At 50.9% G+C, this 17,994-nt stretch overlaps 1 protein-coding gene across 1 annotated transcript in view; it reads left to right on the top strand.

The window, feature by feature from the left end:
- The window catches only part of COL6A3 (collagen type VI alpha 3 chain), a 58,610-nt gene extending 52,627 nt beyond the window's left edge, over positions 1 to 5,983 (top strand). Inside the window, exons 41-45 of the mRNA XM_041460220.1 lie at positions 150 to 224; positions 1,784 to 1,963; positions 2,079 to 2,132; positions 4,919 to 5,089; positions 5,208 to 5,983. Coding sequence (XP_041316154.1) covers positions 150 to 224; positions 1,784 to 1,963; positions 2,079 to 2,132; positions 4,919 to 5,089; positions 5,208 to 5,248 — 521 coding nt within the window. The 3' untranslated portion in view covers positions 5,249 to 5,983. The remainder of the gene's footprint in view (positions 1 to 149; positions 225 to 1,783; positions 1,964 to 2,078; positions 2,133 to 4,918; positions 5,090 to 5,207) is intronic.
- The last annotated feature ends 12,011 nt before the right edge of the window (positions 5,984 to 17,994 follow it).

Raw genomic sequence — 17,994 nt, 5'->3', positions numbered from 1 at the left:
ATAAACATTTCTCATATCTTTGTGCTGGGCTAAACAGACCCAGACATGGCCCCCGTGCTGGAGCTGGGGCCAGGGGCTTGTTTGTGACTGCACCGAGGGTGCTGCTGCTGCTGCCCTCCCCTTGAGTGACCCTCTGCCTCTCCCCACAGAGACCCTGGCACAGTCCCAGGTGCCCCTGGCCAACATGATGCTCAACACTGAGCCACTGGAAGGGCCTGAGAGTGGTGAGTGCGGGCCACGGGGGGATTGCTGGGCTGGGGGCTCTCGCAGTCCCCTAACAACAAGGGATCTGCACGTCCTTGGCTTTGCAGAGCCAGCTGATCATGGCCTTGGTGACACCCTTGGTGGTACAGGTCAGAGCCCTGCTTTGGGGCCTCTGCCTCTTTTCATGGCTTTGGGTGACATCAAGCTCATCACACCGGCGCTGTCACACTCGGTGGTACCATCAGTGTCACAACTCTTCCTCCAAGGGCCTGGAACAGCTCCCAGCCTTCACCAAGCAGCACAGCCACGGCAGACACACCAACAATGGATCTGCCATCCCAAACTCATCCCTGAATCATCGCCCCCGTGCCTTCCTTCAAACATTTTGCTTGTGCTGTGGCTCATTTTCTTCACAAAGCGGTCTGAGAGCACGGGGAAATGCTGCTGCTCAGCGTGTTCAGCCAGCAGCTGTGGAGCTGCTGTTGAGCTCTGCCTGCTGGTGCTGAGTGGGATGAGCATGGATCTCATTCATGCCTGGCTGGTGGCACCACTGGAGCTTTGTGCAGCCGAAGGGCCAAGGGCTTGTTCTGGACCAACTGGTTTCTCCTTCCTGCATGACCCTTCATCCTTCCCTTCCCGTGTGCTCCTGCTCATTTGGCCCCTCTCCCTGGCACTGCCATCCCCCTCATCCCCCCTTTTTCCCACCAGGTGACAAGCACCCCCTGGCTTTGTTTAACCCCTTGTTTAACCCCTTGGCAAACCAGGTGTGCGGGCTTCTCCTGCCCCAGGGAAAAGGGATGTGCTGTGTGCTTTGCTCTGCACTTCCACACAGACCTCTCCATCTCAGCTCCATTTGCTGACCCACTTTGCAGCCTCTGCCTGAGGATTTATGGCAGCCAGCAATCCGGGGGAAGCATTCCCCAAGGATGCTAGTCCAAGGGTTTTCAACAAGATAAAGACTCTAAAGTGGGCAGGGAATTGGGGATGGGTTTAGCTGAGCCTCCTCTAGTTCATGGGAGACACCCACGTGTAAATCTTCTGAGAGGCCTTTGAGGAAAGCCCATGCTCTGCCCTCCTTATATGGGTAAAATAGCATGGATGGCCCAGCACAGCTAACAAAAACTCTGGGATTTGGATCTAAATTATCATTTTTGGGACAGGAAAGGAACATATGTTTAAGTCTTCATTGAGCCTTCACGTATACCAGGTGCAACTTGCTTTGAGAGATAAACACACTTAAGGACTAGAAGTTGCTGCCAAGACAAAGAGCTTTGAAAACAGGGCGGGGGGATTTGTGTGAGGCTCACTCCTGAGTGCACCAGTGGAGAGTAAGGGGCTCCCACTATAGTGCTCCAAGGATCTGGGGTTTGGATCTGTGACAAAACCAAGAGCAAGAAGAGGTAACTGGAGGCTGAGAAAGGTTTGCATCCAGCAAAGCAAGACAAAACACACCAGAGGGAAATGCCACCAGTCCTGAACCAGACTTTATTTTCCCTTTTTCCCCTCTTTTCAATCTCTTTGCTTTTTCAGCTTTTAACCCTCTCAGAATCACTTAACCTTTGCACCTTTTGCCATGCAGATTGGCCAGACCCTTGCTTGCTGGACTTTGACATGGGCATGCAGTGCAAGGACTATCAGATTGTGTGGTTCTTTGACTCCAAACACAAGTTCTGCAGCCAGGGTTGGTATGGTGGCTGTGGAGGTAATGCCAATAGATTTGAGACCGAAGCTGAGTGCTATAACAAATGCTTAAAGCCATGTAAGTACCCCACGAGGATTCACCCTTTTGCATTTTGTCCTATTGTCAAATGGTGTTTGGATCAGAGAGAAAACACCATTTAAAATCCAAACCCATGCACTTTTTCCTCCTCCAGCAGCAGATGAGAAAGCCATGCAGCAGCCACCCATTGAGAAAAGATTATCATCAGGTAACACACCCCCCCAAAAAAAAATTAATCATCACAAACAAAGCAAACCCATTCTTTCACCTTCACCATTTCACAGCATGCATCCAAAACTTAGTTTTCACATGCTCCTTCACACGACCATGCCCTTCCATCTGCTTTGCATGAGCCAGTCACTTTGCATGTGTGCTGTCCCACTAGGATGTGCTGTGTTGGCACAGCCTGAGTGGCAAAGCTCACTGGATTTCATGAGGGAGCTGGGGTTGCTGAACTGGAGCGTGGCATGGTCCCAAAGCAGTTTGTGTTATCTCTGTGTGACCAAGAAGTGCCACCCCTCTGCTGGAATGAAGAGAATTCCCAACATTTCTCTGCCTGTAACTAAAACACCTGGTGGAAAGTGACTCCATGGGGCTTGGGCATTGCATGGAGACGTTTTCCTCCACCACCAAAAGAGAAAAGCCAAGCTTGAGGGAGGAGCCCGCAGGAAAACGGCAATGCCCTCCTCTCCTCAAGGAGTTTCTGAGGTTAAGGGGTTATGTTTGCAAACCTCTTCAAGACCTGGGAAGGGAGAAGAGGCTTGAAATCACCTGTGTTGGTTCAGCAAGGGGTTGGGATGGGAGCAGAGCCCAGAAAATCCTTATCAGAGCAGCCTTCCCCTCCCAGAGGTGTTTTAGGGCCCTTTGTGGAGCTGGGAGGGAAACCAAGGAGCGAAGACAGCTCTGGTACCTAAAGGCAGTGCTTTAGTCCTCCGTGCAGTGGCATGACAGGGTTTGAAAAGGCAAATTACAGACCCTTCCACCTCATTTGACTTTCTTAGGTTCATTTTAGGATCCTTAAATCATGTTTGGGAACTTTTGTCACTGGCAGCCCAGCAGAGATGTGGAGGCAAGGAGGAGGCGGCCACCACCAGCCACAGAGATGTCTGGGGTGGCAAAAGGGGATTTCAAGGTGCTTTGGGGATGCAAATGGGCATGGTGGATCCTCTGGCTGTAGTTTGGGCACTTTGCTGCCAGAGGAAGCAGCACACAGCTCCACTCCAGAGCAGGATTCCACCCTGGGAGAGCAGGGAAGCCTCCCTGATGAGGTTTTCTCTGGAGAGCGCGTATTTCTGCTAGTCCTGTCCCACAGGCCAGCCCCTTCTGATCACTGTCACATGCTTTGATGATGTTTCCAGCAACTGTTTCTGAGGCTAAAGTGATATTTCATCAACTTGGCACCGCTCTGCCCTGGGCACAGAGTCAAGAAAAGCAGCCTTGGGGCCCTGGAGGGATGTTCAGGTCTCTGCCCGCTGTGCTCTGCTCGCTTTATTCCCTTTCCATTTTCTGCAAAGCCAGAGCTTGCATCCACATGGAAAATGGATACAGGACTTCAGTGCAGGTCACCTTTTCAGGTGCTGGGTGGTGGCTCAGGCTCTGGGTTCAGCCCTCAGCAGGTGCAACAATGAGAAATGAGTTGAGCTCCCAAAACTTAAGGCACTTTGGGTGCAAAACTGTGCACCAGACCACTTCCCTTTGGAAGCCTTTCAAATGCTGTGATCCCCTTTAATTAGGGACCTTTTATATAATTTTTCTTGTGTAGATGTGGAACATGAGGCATGGTTTAGTGGTGGGCTTGGCAGTGCTGGAGCAATGGTTGGTCTCAAGGGTCTTAGAGGACTTTTCCAACCTTGATGATTCTATGGTTTTATTTTTTTTTTATTGTTACTAACTTTATTACCGTGACAAAACTCTTAAGTGTAACTGAGGAGCCCAGTTTCTCTATGGGATGATTTAAAACCCTGTCTCTCCCCATCTTTTCAACCTGCTACAGTTTAAAACACATTTTAACTCCCTGGTTCTTGCTCTCCATCAATTCTTGGAAATTTTTGGGTAAACTTTTGTTTCATTTCAGACTGAAATAGGGGCAAATTAGGTTATATAAGCAAAAGAAATCCTTCTGTTTTGATTAGTGTTTGGATTTCATTCCTGCGCAGGGTTTGGGGTAGAGTCATTCCTGTGTTTCACATCTGCTGGATTTCAGTGTTTTGGAAGGTGGGGAAGAAGGCAGATGAGCTTTGGAAAAAGAAAACCTGAATATAAAAAAAAGGCAAAGAGCCTGTGTAAGGCATGGGGAAGCTTTTGGCTGTAGGAGCCCAAAAACAAAGCTGGACTGGAAGGTCAATACTGATTTCTGACTCCTCCTTATCTGTGGTGTTTATGCTGTGCTGAGCAGAGATGGAACAAGCTCCTTCTGCTTTCCTGTGTGAAGGGAGGAGTTTTAATTTCATTTAAATAAAAACACTTGGCAATTTCATTTTGCCACATCCAAAATGTGCAAAATGTGCTCTGTTGTTTTGTTCCCTGCTCACCCAGCGAGGGATGCGAGATGCCATGGGCAGTGTGTGGTGGACCCAAGAGCATCTTCACATGGAAAATTTCTCTTTTAAATGAAGTCAGTCCTTTTAGTGCTGCCACTACTTCTTGCCTTGCAGCCCAGCCAGTCCTCTCCCAGTTCTGGGACCTGCCGACTCATTTCCCACAGATCCAAGGGATTTGCAGACAGCCACTGCCATGCAACACTCTTCCTTCATCGCTCCTGGATGTGTGGCAGCAACACAGGAGACAAACAAACTTGTGACCTCCAGGGAAAGAGTCTCTCTTTGCAAAGAAGGAGATGGGATTTAGTCATCTAAACCAGGAGGTTGCACAGTCTGAGCTGTGGATGCCCTTTCTCAGCTTGCATTCCAGCCCTGCTCTGCAGACACTCACAAAAGGCTGTGCTTCGCCCAGGAGTGCTACTGACCACTGTTGCTCCTGCTCTTTTTTCCACAGTCATGGATATCTGCCGGCTGCAGAAGGACGAGGGCACCTGCAGGAACTTTGTGCTGAAGTGGTACTACGACCCCGAGACCAAGAGCTGCGCCCGCTTCTGGTACGGCGGCTGCGGCGGCAACGAGAACAGGTTCAACACGCAGAAAGAATGTGAAAAACTCTGCTCCCCTGGTAAGAGGGACCAGCCAAATCCCTGGCATCCCCCCTCTGCTGCTCCTGGCAGTTACCTCGTTTATCTTCCCTCGATATCCTGCATCAAAACCTTATTTATTCCTTTTTTCCCCACCAGGTGCCATCAACCCCGGCGCGGTGACGACGATGGGGACATAGAGCCAGGGGCTGGCCAACACTTACCTCTGAGACAGCATCACCTTTGCCACCTTGCCCCTATAGAAGCTAAGGGTATAGACAACCTTGCACTGTAATATTTCATGCTTTTAACTCCCAAGCAAACCCCGAGGAGAGGGTTTTGCTGCATGACCTATCAATATGGTGCTAAACTGTTTGTGGACTGAGTGCTACACGTGCCCGGGTTATATTGTATAGCTTCAACATTGCCAAATATTTACCCAAGTGCAGATTGTTATTGTCTCTCAACATGTCTCTAAATTAGCCTTTTCCCCCCCAGTTCTGGCTGTCTGCCTATCTAAGGCACCATAAAAATGAGTAAAAAAAAAAAAAAATCATCATAATTTCACTGCAACTTGTTACCTGCTTGCTTTTATCCTTCTCATAACTGAGCGTAATTTTACAGGGGAAGCCTTTGTGTAAGAGAGTGACTGACTCTGATAAAAAAATTTGTTCCATTTTCACTCTTCCTCTTTTTTTTTTTTTCTCCTTTTGCTGGATTTGATCTCAGACTAGATCTCTTGTATGCATTTGTACCACATGTGGCCAACCGAACTAGCAAGGAAAAGGAAGCAAATTTCCCAAATGCAAATGCACTGCTGGGACCAAGGCCTCAGTTAACAAATCTTTAAATTGTGGTGTAGGATGCCTCTGGCATTCTTCTGATGTTGTATGTTTTATAAAATACAAAGCAAAGCAGTCTGGGGAGGGGGAGCAGTGGGAGGGAGGGGGGTTTTATTTTTATTGTGGATTCTGTGTCAGGAAGTCTATACAAAGAACTTTTAAATAAAGTCTAATGGAGGTTTTGAGAAACCTGTGGGTTTGTCTTTGTTAAAGCCAGTGTGGGTATCAATGGAATGATTTTCCAGGGTCTGAAAAGCAATTATTTTTGGGGTGGGGGGAATCCCACTGTTCCTCAAAGGGAGTATAGATGTAGCAAGGGTATTCAGGGGGACAGCACTGAGAGGCTGCTGGCAACCTGGAGGTTTCCAGCTTGGAAAAAAGGTGGAAACAGAGATGTCTTGGTTGTGAAACCTCCATTCTGAAGGAATTTGAACTGAGCTGGACATGGCATTTAGCAACTTGGCCTCAGCCAGTCCTGGGTGTCCCTGTGTGACTCAATGATCCCGTAAGTATTTTCATCTGTCTCCTCTGCTTTCCGCAGCCATGATTTTCACCCTTCCTCTCCTTCTCTGAGCTCACCCAAGGAAGATAAAATTCCCAGAAACAATGCACATTTCCCTGCCCCTTCAAAACCCCCCCCTGAAAGCAGAAAGCAGATGAAAGTGGCCACCCCAGGGCACAGGGCAGCTCTGGCTGTGGGGCTGACGTCCTCAGTTTCCCTGAGCTCCATTGCTGTCCCCAGGAGGGCTTGATAATGCTTCCCATGGCCTGCTGGAGGTGCCTGGAAGGAAAAATGAAGCCTTACAGGCACATACCATGGCGAGGACAGCTGGAACACCAAAACCAGGGCATTGGTGAGGGAGAACTGGGAGAGGGCACTGACTTCTGGAGAGCTGGGCTGGATTGGTTAAATCCTGGAAAGGAGACCCTTGCCATTCAGGGCTTATCCAGGTGTTCTTCCACGGCTCAGGGTGGGGCTGTCACGAGGACAAGGCCACCTGGCACTGTCCTGCTGCTTTCTGAAGCACTTCAGGCAGGTCCCCGTGGGCCACGACAGGAGATGTTCCATGTGTGTCGCACACACAGCAACGATGCCTTCGGAGGCATCTCCCAGGAGGATTTGCCCTCCACATACCATTTGCAAGCCTGAATTATTGCACATGATCCAGGGGGTTCCAAGGGTGCAAGAAAAGCCTCACAGGGCTGCTCTGGGCTTTGTTCTGGTGGGGATTTACACTTCAGGCATCCCATTCTTGGCAGGAGGAGCAGCCCAGAGCCCAAAACTTCCCGTCAGCACTGAGCCGCTTGCGTGGGGACAGGGGACAGCGCGGCTGGGGATGAGCCAGGCTGTGGCAGCTGAGCTGGAGAGGCTGCGCTGTTTATTTGGCACCTTCCCCGAGCACACCACAAGGGCTTCATTAGAAAAGAGGGGAATGGGCAAAATCTATTTTTTCTTTATTTATTTATCATTGTAACTGGCTCTTGCAGTGGCTCCGAGGGACTCAGGAGCCTGCCCTGCACCGGGCATGGCCAAGCCCCCCACTTTCTGCTCTCAAAAGCTGCACTTTTGTTAAAGCCATCCTTCCCTCCGTCCTCCCAGCCCTCCGCAGCACGGGAGAGCTTTCCCCAATGCCTGCGCCGCCTCCTTTTCCCGGGGCAGCCGCATTCCCTGGCCCGTGCAGCCCTCCAGGATGCCGGGGCGCAGCGCGGGGATCCGCAGCCGGGGGCAGGAGCGGCTCGGGCAGGGGACCCTCACCCCCTTCCCATCCCCGGGGCGCTGCAGGCGCCTCCCGAGCCTTGTAAGGAAGCGCGGCACGCCCCGGGCCCCCGGTCAGCGGCCACGAGGGGCTGCGCATGGAAATCGTCGGCAGCCGGGAGCGCATCTGCCAGCGTGGCTGCGGGAGAGTAAAAATAGCCCGGCCTGGCCCGCTCCCGGCTGCCGCTGGGGAGCCCCCAGATCCACGCCCTGCTGCTTTTGGGGTGGCCTCAGACCCCCGTCTAGGCAGGGTTTCTTCTGCAGACGTCAGCTCCCGCATCAGAAATGCCCCCGGACTTGCCTGCAAAGGTCAGCCTCACAGCGCTGCCCTGGAGGGGGAGAGCCAGCCATAAAAGCCAGACCCGGGCTAGAATTTCCCTGCAAGCTGAGGGCATGTTGTGAGGTGAAAGATTGTGGCTGGAATTGCTCTAAATCTCTGGAGTTTTCCAGGGAAACCTTCACAAGGCAGGTGACCCTGCCTCGGGGACCTGCATAAAGTCTGGGTGAGCCTGGAATGTGATGCTGTGTCCTCAAATCCGAGTGCTGATTCTGCCCCAAGGAAAGAACCACAGAATGGTCTGGGTTGGAGGGACCTTAAAGCTCATCTTGTTCCACCCCCTGCCATGGCAGGGACACCTTCCAGCAGCCTAGGATGCTCCAAGCCCTGTCCAACCTGCCCTGGGGCACTGCCAGGGATGGAGCAGCCACAGCTTCTCTGGGCACCCTGTGCCAGGGCCTGCCCACCTCACAGGGGAGAATTCCTTCCCAATATCCCGTCTAAACCTTCAGTTTAAATTCATTCCCCTTTGTCCTGTCACTACATCTTTCTTGTATTGTCCTTCATGTCCTGAAGGGAGATGGGTGAGGCACAATCAGCAGAGTCACCAGCCCTTATTTTACCAGGGAATTTCCTCATGGAGCATTTCACAGTCAGGCTGCCCAGAAGAAGCCACAAAATCCTACGCCCACACTTCATCCTTAAAGAGTGACAGTGGACAGTCCCTGGGACAAACTGTTACAAAAAGCCACTGTCAAATCTCAATTCTTCCAGCTGAAATCCAGAGGGTTCTGGATGACTCTGCTGCCCTTGGAGACCAGAAAGCTACGAGCTGGTGAGAACTCCAGGGTTCAACCCTAGAGCACAGACATAAGAACTTATGGTACCAGTGGTGCCATAAAAATGAAGAGCAGGAGGTGTCCTGGAGTTCAACACTGAAGCCAGACCTTTAAGTTTAGGACAGCATCAGCATTTAATGCTTGGTTAGTTCCCTCAGTGCTGCAGCTTTGCAATTAATCACAGCCTTCCAGGGAGACCTTTACAAGGAGAGGCAAAGTGGCTCTGACACATTTTATTAGCCAGTATTAAATTTATTACATCACTAAAAGAAGCCAGCCTAGAAGTCTATGGATGCTCAGATGTACCTGCCCAGAGCCTTCCTGGGTTTTCCAGCAATGCCTTACACGGCCAGTGTTGACATTGCAGGGTCAGGAGTTCAAGGAAAATGAGAAAGTCCAGGGCATTCCTGGAAATTAGGACTGTATCCACGTGCTTGAGCAGAGATGCAGATAAACCTGGAGCAGCTGAGCCTGCAGCAAAGGATCTTTGGGAAATGGGGACAGAAGTGTGGGCATTTCCTTGGCCAGGGGTCTGCTGCTTGTGGGATGGAAATACTGCAACTCCCAACCCCAAAATCACTGCAGTAAGATGGAGATGATCAGGTAAAAGAAGGGGATTTGGAAGATCCCGGATTTTCTAGGTGCTCCATTGCTTTCTGCCTATGTTTTGCAGCCCCACAAGTGTTTTGGGGCAGAATAGTTAGAATGTCCTGGGGAGCAGCACCTGGCAGAGAGCTCACTGCAAGCAACTCCCATTCCCATGAGCTGAGCTGAGCTGAGCGTCCCGGGTGGTTCTAAATCCCCAAAACTTTAATCCACGATAACTTTAAACTTCTCAGACCTTGCCCAGAGGTCGGGATCACTCAAAATGGCAGCAGGCAGCTCTCGGGAAGCGCAGCCTTCCCAAAAGCAAACCCCACGGCTCAGTGGGACGTGGCGGGATAAACAGCCCCAGCGAGAGCCGGGAGTGCGCTCCAGCTGCGGCATGATTTATGGGACAGCAGGAGCACGGCTTCTTCTGGTTGTGTTTTTTTTTTTTTTTTTTTTTGGTTAAACAGAGCAGATCCGAACCAGATGTGTAACCTTTATCTCCATCGCTGGGGGAGCAGACAGGGGAGAGGGAACGACGTTTGAGTTTCCATGAGCGGCCGCTCCGCAGCCTCCCAAAGCCAGCTCAGGAAGAAAAATGAGCCCCAGCAGCCAGGAAACTTCGCTGCGCTGATCAGCCCCGTGTTTTGTTTCCCCCTCCGTCACCGCGGAGACCGAGCCGAAATGAAAGCGCGGCCGGCTGCGATGAGCTCAGCGCGCCGCTCCGTAAAACCAGATTTTGGAAAGACACGGCCGGGCAGGGGGCTGAGGGTGAGCCTTGTGCTCTGCTCCCCGGGAAGGGCAGGAGCTCACACACCCGTCTTTTGGGGTTTTTTCGCCCCAGGTAGTAAGATGCAAAGCGGGGATGTGGGGGAGTGATGGGTGCTGCCCGGGCATCCCAGGGCCCCTGTGGGGAGAAGGCTCCGCGGAGGGAAAAGCACAAAAAATGGGGAGTTCTGTGTTGGATTTATGATGACCCCAGATGCAGGGGAGAATGATGTGCATTTGACTTTATGATATCAGAAGGTTAATTAATTGTTTTATTATATCATACTGGAACTATTTTGCACTGTATTGTACTAACAAGAACTGTCTCAAACTGTTGTGACTGTCAGCTGACAGTCCCCACACCCACACGTGGATCCAACTGGTCAATGAATGAAAACACCATCACCAGGGTCTAATTAAGTGATCACCTTGGGTAAACAACCTTCCAACTCATTCCACTTGTTCACAAGCACAGGCGTAGCAAATGAGATAAGAATTGTTTTGGTCATTCTTCTCTCTGTTCTGTGTCCAGCTCTGGGGGCCCCAGGACAGGAGGGACATGGAGCAGTCCAGAGGAGAGCCATGGAGATGATCAGAGGGATGGAGCAGCTCTGCAGTGAGGAAAGGCTGGGAGAATTGGGATTTTTCAGCCTGGAGAAGGCTCTGAGACAACCTAATTGTGGCCACCCAGTTCCTGAAGGGACCCTACAGGAAACACAGAGAGAATTTTTTTTATAAGGGCTGGCGTGACAGGACAAGGGGGAATGGCTTCAAACTGACATGAATGAGTTTCAAACTGAAATACATCAGATTTACATTAGTTATTAGGAAGGAATTCCTCCCTGTGAGGGTGGGCAGGCCCTGGCACAGGGTGCCCAGAGCAGCTGTGGCTGCCCCTGGATCCCTGGGAATGCCCAATTGTTTTGGTCATTCTTCTCTCTGTTCTGTGTCCAGCTCTGGGGGCCCCAGGACAGGAGGGACATGGAGCAGTCCAGAGGAGAGCCATGGAGATGATCAGAGGGATGGAGCAGCTCTGCAGTGAGGAAAGGCTGGGGGAATTTGGATTTTTCAGCCTGGAGAAGGCTCTGAGACAACCTAATTGTGGCCACCCAGTTCCTGAAGGGACCCTACAGGAAACACAGAGAGAATTTTTTTTATAAGGGCTGGCGTGACAGGACAAGGGGGAATGGCTTCAAACTGACATGAATGAGTTTCAAACTGAAATACATCAGATTTACATTAGTTATTAGGAAGGAATTCCTCCCTGTGAGGGTGGGCAGGCCCTGGCACAGGGTGCCCAGAGCAGCTGTGGCTGCCCCTGGATCCCTGGGAATGCCCAAGGCCAGGCTGGATGAATCTTGGAGCAGCCTGGGACAGTGGAAGGTGTCCCTGGCACAGGGTGGAACAAGATGAGTTTTAAGGTCCTTTCCCACCTGAACTATTCTCTGATTCTGTGATTCTCTGATTTCCAAACTCAAAGCTCCATGCCTTGCAGCCAGGAAAGCACTCTGGGAATAACATCCAGCTCTCACTTACCAAAAATTAGCTTCCAAACCTGGGATGAAAGCACCCCAATGTGCTGCTGGGGATCTCCTCTGAGACAGGAGTGTCCTAGTGGGCAAAGGCCAAACAAGCCATTGTTTTTGAAAAAAGGCAGAAATAATTTAAGTGTGTGAGAGTTAATATATATATTTTACATTTATGCCTTACAAATGGGCTCTGCAAGAGCATGGTCAATGAACTGGAGTGGAACTGAACGGCCTGAAGAAAAAGAATAGAGGTTGTTAGGGACAGAATCAGTAGTTTGTTATTTCTAAAATACTCCTCTGGCTTTCCAGCAGTGATTAATTTGGCAGATGGGGAGGTTGCGTTGGAGGTTAATGAAAAAAAAAAAAAAAAGAGCATTAGATTGACTGGAATATTGCAGAGGCCATGACACAGCCTTTGGAAATAAGTGGAGCACTGTGGCTGTTCCTCTAATTCCAGGCTCCCCTGCTGCCTCCCTGCTCCAGCCCTTAGAACATCCCTCCGTTTGCTGATGGTAAATCTGGGGTGGCAGCATTGCCACTCACTGTCCAGCAGCTGAAAGCTTCCTCTGGGAAAAGCAAGGCAAATGCTCACTCACTGCTCACACATTTATCCCTGGAATTCTGGTGATCTTGGGGGCAAGAATGGTTTTTCTAAGTGAGAAGTGTTAAAAGGGGAGTTTTGCAGTAGGAGGGTTACTCACAGTGAGCCTGACCTTTCCCACAGCTCCAAAGAACTCATGGCATTGCATTTTGCCCCAGTTCATTTTTTTTTTTTTTTAAATTAAAGCTGCTAGAAATGAGAAATTATTTTGGAAAAGCCAAAATCCTGCCCTGGGTGCTGGGGACCCTGCATGGCTTGCTAGGTGAAACATCCAGATCCCTGGACTCCCAGTGTTTGGAGTTATGAAGGGGTGGATTCTGGACTAAACACACAGCAAGAAGTCAGAGATCCAGAAGCTTTTTCCAAAATAATCACTCAAAATCCCCACTTGCATTGTAATTCTCCTTCTTTTCTCTCTGCTTTCTCATCTTCCATCTTTTTTCCTTGGGCTTATAAAGCAGCTCAGCTCTGCAGTGGATGCAGGTGGCCCCAGAATGTCAGGGGCATTATATTTAATGTTATTTCTCCCCCAGCATGGATCAGGGAATGCTGTTTCTCCCCCAGGATGGAAACAGCCATGGGAGAAGGGCAGAAGGACACCCCCAGAGCAGCCTGGAAGCTGCACCCCTTCTTCCTACCTTCAAAGCCTGCAGGTTGTAGGTGTCAATCTGGGATCAAAAGCAGCAAGCTGGGCAATGGGAAACCTACAAATGGAAATGTTACCTTGAAAAACCACAGTGGGCAAGCCCCCAGGTGTCTGAGAACGGCCACAGCTCATCACACAGGGGTAAGACACAGGAGAATTAGAATTCTCTTCCCACTGTGGGACTATTTCTTGAAGTTGGCCAAGTCAGAGCATCCTCCCAAGGCAGCCCAGAGCCCCTCCCAGCAGGACAGGGCAGGTGAGCCAGGTTTAACACCCAAGTGCAAAAGCCTTGTTAAGTGCTAGAAAAATACCGGCAGCTTGGAAGAGCTTAAGGAGCTCTGGAGTGTTTGGGATTAAAGCCAGCTCCATCCTGGAAGTGGGAGATGAGGAAGGGAGCCAGGTGTGCTGGCTGTGCAGGGCAGGGGCCTGCAGGGATGGGGTTAATCTCAGCTTGAACAGCTGATGAGGAGATGGAGGTCAGGCTCACCGAGGGCTGCTCCAGCCTCTGCTCCCTGTGACAGGGACAGAACCCAGGGAATGGCTGGAGCTGTGTCAGGGCAGGGTCAGGTGGGATATCAGGAAAAGGTTCTTCCCCCAGAGAGTGCTGGCACTGCCCAGACTTCCCCAGGGAAAGGGCACAGCCCCAGGCTGCCAGAGCCCAAGGAACATTTGGACAATGCTCTCAGGGGTGCACAGGGTGGGATTGTTGGGGTGTTGGACTCCATGATCCTAATGGGTCCTTTCAGCTCTGAATATTCTGTGATTTGATGATTCTGACTTGAGGGTTACCTCCCAATTTTAGCATTTCCCCCCCAGTCTGACCTAAGCAGCCACATCTGCCTCATTTTCCTGCCCCAGCTGCCTTGGGAAGGGGTGTGGGCATAGGGAAAGCGATGGGGACTCTTCCTAACCAGGGCTTGCAGCTCCCCATCTCGTTGGGAACCAGCAACCATCACCAGCACACCTGCACTTCACACTCTAGAAGGTCTTTTTCTGCTTTTCCACAGCTTTTTCCCACCCCTCCATTTGACCCCTCTCCATTCAAAGCCCCCACTCTGAGTCCCCCATCCTGCCCCAGGAGTTTGGGCATTGCTGGGCTGGGAAGACTGAAAATTCCTCATCCTTTCCACCCCTCCTCTCCTGCTGCTGCAACAGGCAGCAGCTGGAACGCCGCCTCCCTTTTATAATCTTATTTTTGGGAATAAAAAGGCAGATTTGCTTGCAGTCTGCAGCCAAGCTCCTTGCAAAAGAGCAGGCTGTACTCTGCTCAGCCCCGTGCGTTGTCCCTACAGCTGTGTCCCAGCCTGGGAACATCTGATGCTGGTGGTCACGTAAGGATGGGGAGGAGAACGTCCCCCTTGCACATTTCCTTTGGCAGCCTGTGGCAGGGAAGGCTTTTCCAAGGGGGCTGTGCTGATCCCTGGATGCCCATGAGGCAGTGTGGGCTCAAATCTTTTCCCTGTGCAGGGGCAGCTCGTCCTGACTCACAGGATCACAGGAGGCTTTGGGTTGGAAGGGACCTTAAAGATCATCTAATTCCACTCTAATTTCCCCTGCTACACGCCCCACAACTGTGCATCCCACCAAACTCCTCCAGGCATGCCAGAGGCGGACGTGATGAGTTTTCCCAGCCTCAGCAGCAGCATGGGAGAAGCCAACTGCCAAAATCCACCACCTCGCCAGGAGTTTTCATCATGCCTTTGCTCCCTTGGTATTTCCAGCAGGCAGGGAGAGCTCCAAGCCACATTTCCAAGCTCTCAACCCCTGCCAGAGGAACAAAGTAGCTACAGAAAGTTGGCGCAGCAGCGAATGCTTGAGCCTTCCCTGGGTTCTGGGGTACCACAGGGTGAAAAACCCTTTGGCAGGTGCAGGGTACAGAGAGTGAGCAGAAAGGATTCATTTCTGTGTGGAAAATGCACCTCCTAAATGGCTGCCTCCTCCTTCCCTACGTGTCCATCCACAGCAGAAATCTCAGGAATTTCCATGGCAGCGCTCTCAGGAAATCTCCGCATTTCTCCCAGACGTGTCTACGATGGGACACGGATTGCACAAGAAGGTCTGAGAGCTGGGGAAGGTTGAGCAGAGAAAAAAAGGAGAGACAAAAATCCTGAACAACAACCCTGCTTGGAAAAAGCAGTCAGAAGTTTGAAGCACATCCAGACCACTGCTCTGGAAATCAGGCTGAAAAGTCTTGTGACATCAGGCTCTCTTAGGGGGTCGCTGCTATTTCCCAGCTGTAAAGGCCTGGGAATGCTGCTAGCAGCCCATGTTTGACTCTGGAAGAGCTGGAAAAGACAACGCTGCAGTGGCCAAGCAGCAAATCATAGAATCACTAAGGCTGGAAAAAGTCATGAAGGTTGGAAAAGAACTCCAAGGCCATCGAGTCCAACCTTGACCCCCACCTTGTCACCCGGCCCAGAGCACTGAGTGCCTCGTCCAGGCATTCCTTGGACATCTCCAAGGATGTGGGATCCACCGCCTCCCTGGGACCCCTCTTCCGATGCCTGACCACCCTTTCCATGAAGAAATTCTTCCTGATGTCCAACCTGAACCTCCCCTGGGAGGCCCTTTCCTCTCATCCTGTCCCTTGTTCCCTGGGAGAAGAAGCCAATCCTCCCCCGGCTCCACCCTGCTGCCAGGGGTTTGCAGGCTGGCAATGAGCTTCCCATGGATTGGCAAGCTCAGAACTGGGAAGCACAAACCACAAACTCTCTCCAGAGATCCTGGATTTGCCCTGAAGGTCCAACAGGCCCCTCCACTGCAGGTTCACCCCTTCTGGCCTCAGCAGAGAGCCCCAGGGGGAACTTTTGTTCTCAGACACAGCCAGCACCTCTGAGTTTCAAGCAGGGCACGTTTGAGGAGATAAATGTTTGCATTTTTGAAATGGGCACACGCTTACTCCAAGGAGCATCGCTGGAAGTTAATAATGTTGGATAAGCTGGATGTGTTGGATAAGTTGGATATGTTGGATAAGTTGGATATGTTGGATAAGTTGGATATGTTGGATAAGTTGGATATGTTGGCTATGTTGGAACGGATTGGGATGGTTATCCCAAACGAGGCAGCACAACCCCTTTGCTTTCCCCTTGCACTCCTCCGTCCAGAAGGAAAAGGGTCTGACCCCCAGCTCAGACTGCAGCCAGCATTTGCCATCCCTTCCCAGAGCCACAAAGAGCACTTGGATGGTGGGATCGGTCCCCACAGATCCCAAATGTGGCCAGCCCTGGGCTGAGCAGCGTCTCCCTGCCTCCCACGCAGATCCGGGATCCAGCCGGGAGCTGCATGAGCTCATGGCTGGGGTGGCGCCAGCGCGGCCCCGCAGGGAAGGGACAGAGAGGGAAGGGAAGGCAGCACCAGAAAAAAGGAGGATTGGAGAGAAAAAAAGGGGGGGAAAAAAAAAGAGGGAGAAAAGCGAAAAGGGAAAAGTATGTGTATTTAAATAAAGTGTATAAAAGGGAAAGGGGAAAAGGAAAGAGGAAACAAAAAAAGGGAATGGGAAGTGTATGTGGGTATAAAAATAAGAAAAAGGGAAAAGAGAAAATGAGAAGGAAAAAGGGGAAATTGAAAGGGAGAATGGAGAAAGGAGAAGGAAAAAGAAAGAAGAAAGGGAAAAGGAAAAGGAAAAGGAAAAGGAAAAGGAAAAGGAAAAGGAAAAGGAAAAGGAAGGAAAAAACAACAAAAAAAAACAAAATAAAAAAAATAAAATAAAGAAGAAAGAAAAAATACATCAGGAAAAAGGAGCAAGATAAAATAGAAAAAAAATTAAAATAAAAAAGAGAAAAAGAAAGAAATACCTCGAGGCCAAGTCCACACGGATCAACAGCAACTCCCAGAGGGGACAAGGAGAGGGATGGGGACCAGGGCAGGGCAAAAGGAACCTGCTCTCTGCTGAAAAAAGTTCCCTTGCCAACCCCACAAACTGGGGGAAAAACCATCTTATCTCCATGCCTTTTGGGCCCCTGTGAATGCTTTGAGCCCTGTGTGTATTGAACACAAGGATGAGCAGGGAAATCCCAGTGAAAGGGACAGGAAGGAGACTTTTTGGATTTCAGGGACCTCTCTGCTCACTGGTGGGGGGTGGCAACAACAGTAGCACTGGCTCAGACAACGAGGGATGCAAGGAAAAAACCCATCAGTGGAGAGCCAAGTGTTTTTAGAGACCCTGCATGGCTGGGCTTCCCTCTGGGCTGGTTAAGACAAGGGGATGATTCGTGGCCGTGAATCCCTGCGTGAGAGCTGGAAGAGGTCCCTTGTTGACGTTAGGGCTGCTGTCCCTGCTCTGGTGGAAAAAAAAGGAGACTTTTGTCAACAGGCCAAACAAGTTTAGTCCTCCTGAGATCACCATCGTCTGCTCTGGTTCCTGCGCACTTGGGATGGCATCATGGAGCAGGATCCCACGGGAAAGCTGGTGGGGCAGCTCATCCTCTACCTCTTCACGTCACAGCCAGGCCATGCAGGGAAAAACATCATTACATTTTCCAGAAAAATTCTCCAAATTTGGCAGAAATGTGACTTTCGTGGGCTCAACTACCAAAACCCCACCTACCCTACCTTGGTACTCCAGCAGTCCTCACCCCACCTCAGGATAAACCTCAAACATCCTCTGGGAAATTGGGAAAACACCTGCAGGACAGGATTTTATCTGTACTCTCCCTGTGGGAGCCAACTCAGAGGACACCCATGGAGGGGGATTGTACACCCAGAGCCAGCAAACAAACACGGGGGACTGAGAAGAACCCAACCCTCGTGTAGCTACAGCTCAGCTTCACTGGGATTTTTCTGGAATGATTTTATGAGTGAGGCAAGGTGGAAAAGGAGATCTTTCTCCCAAAACCCAGCCCTGCTAATATCTTGAAAAATGCGTGAGGAGTGAGGCTGAAGCATGTTTGGAGCCATCTGCCATGAGAGTGGGAATCAGAGATGTGCTGTGGGGAGCTTGGGGTGGAGTAGGGGGCTGATTCTCCATCCATCCATCCATCCATCCATCCATCCATCCATCCATCCATCCATCCATCCCCTGCAGGCTTGTGCTCCTACTCTAAAGTGTGAGACTGGCACTGGGATGGGGCTTTTCCATCCTTCTTCCCTTGACTTTGCAGC

The sequence above is a fragment of the Pyrgilauda ruficollis genome, unplaced genomic scaffold, assembly GCF_017590135.1.
Source record: "Pyrgilauda ruficollis isolate IOZ18807 unplaced genomic scaffold, ASM1759013v1 scaffold140, whole genome shotgun sequence".
In the NCBI taxonomy this organism is placed as follows: domain Eukaryota; kingdom Metazoa; phylum Chordata; class Aves; order Passeriformes; family Passeridae; genus Pyrgilauda; species Pyrgilauda ruficollis.
This window is presented reverse-complemented; position numbering and strand designations above follow the sequence as displayed.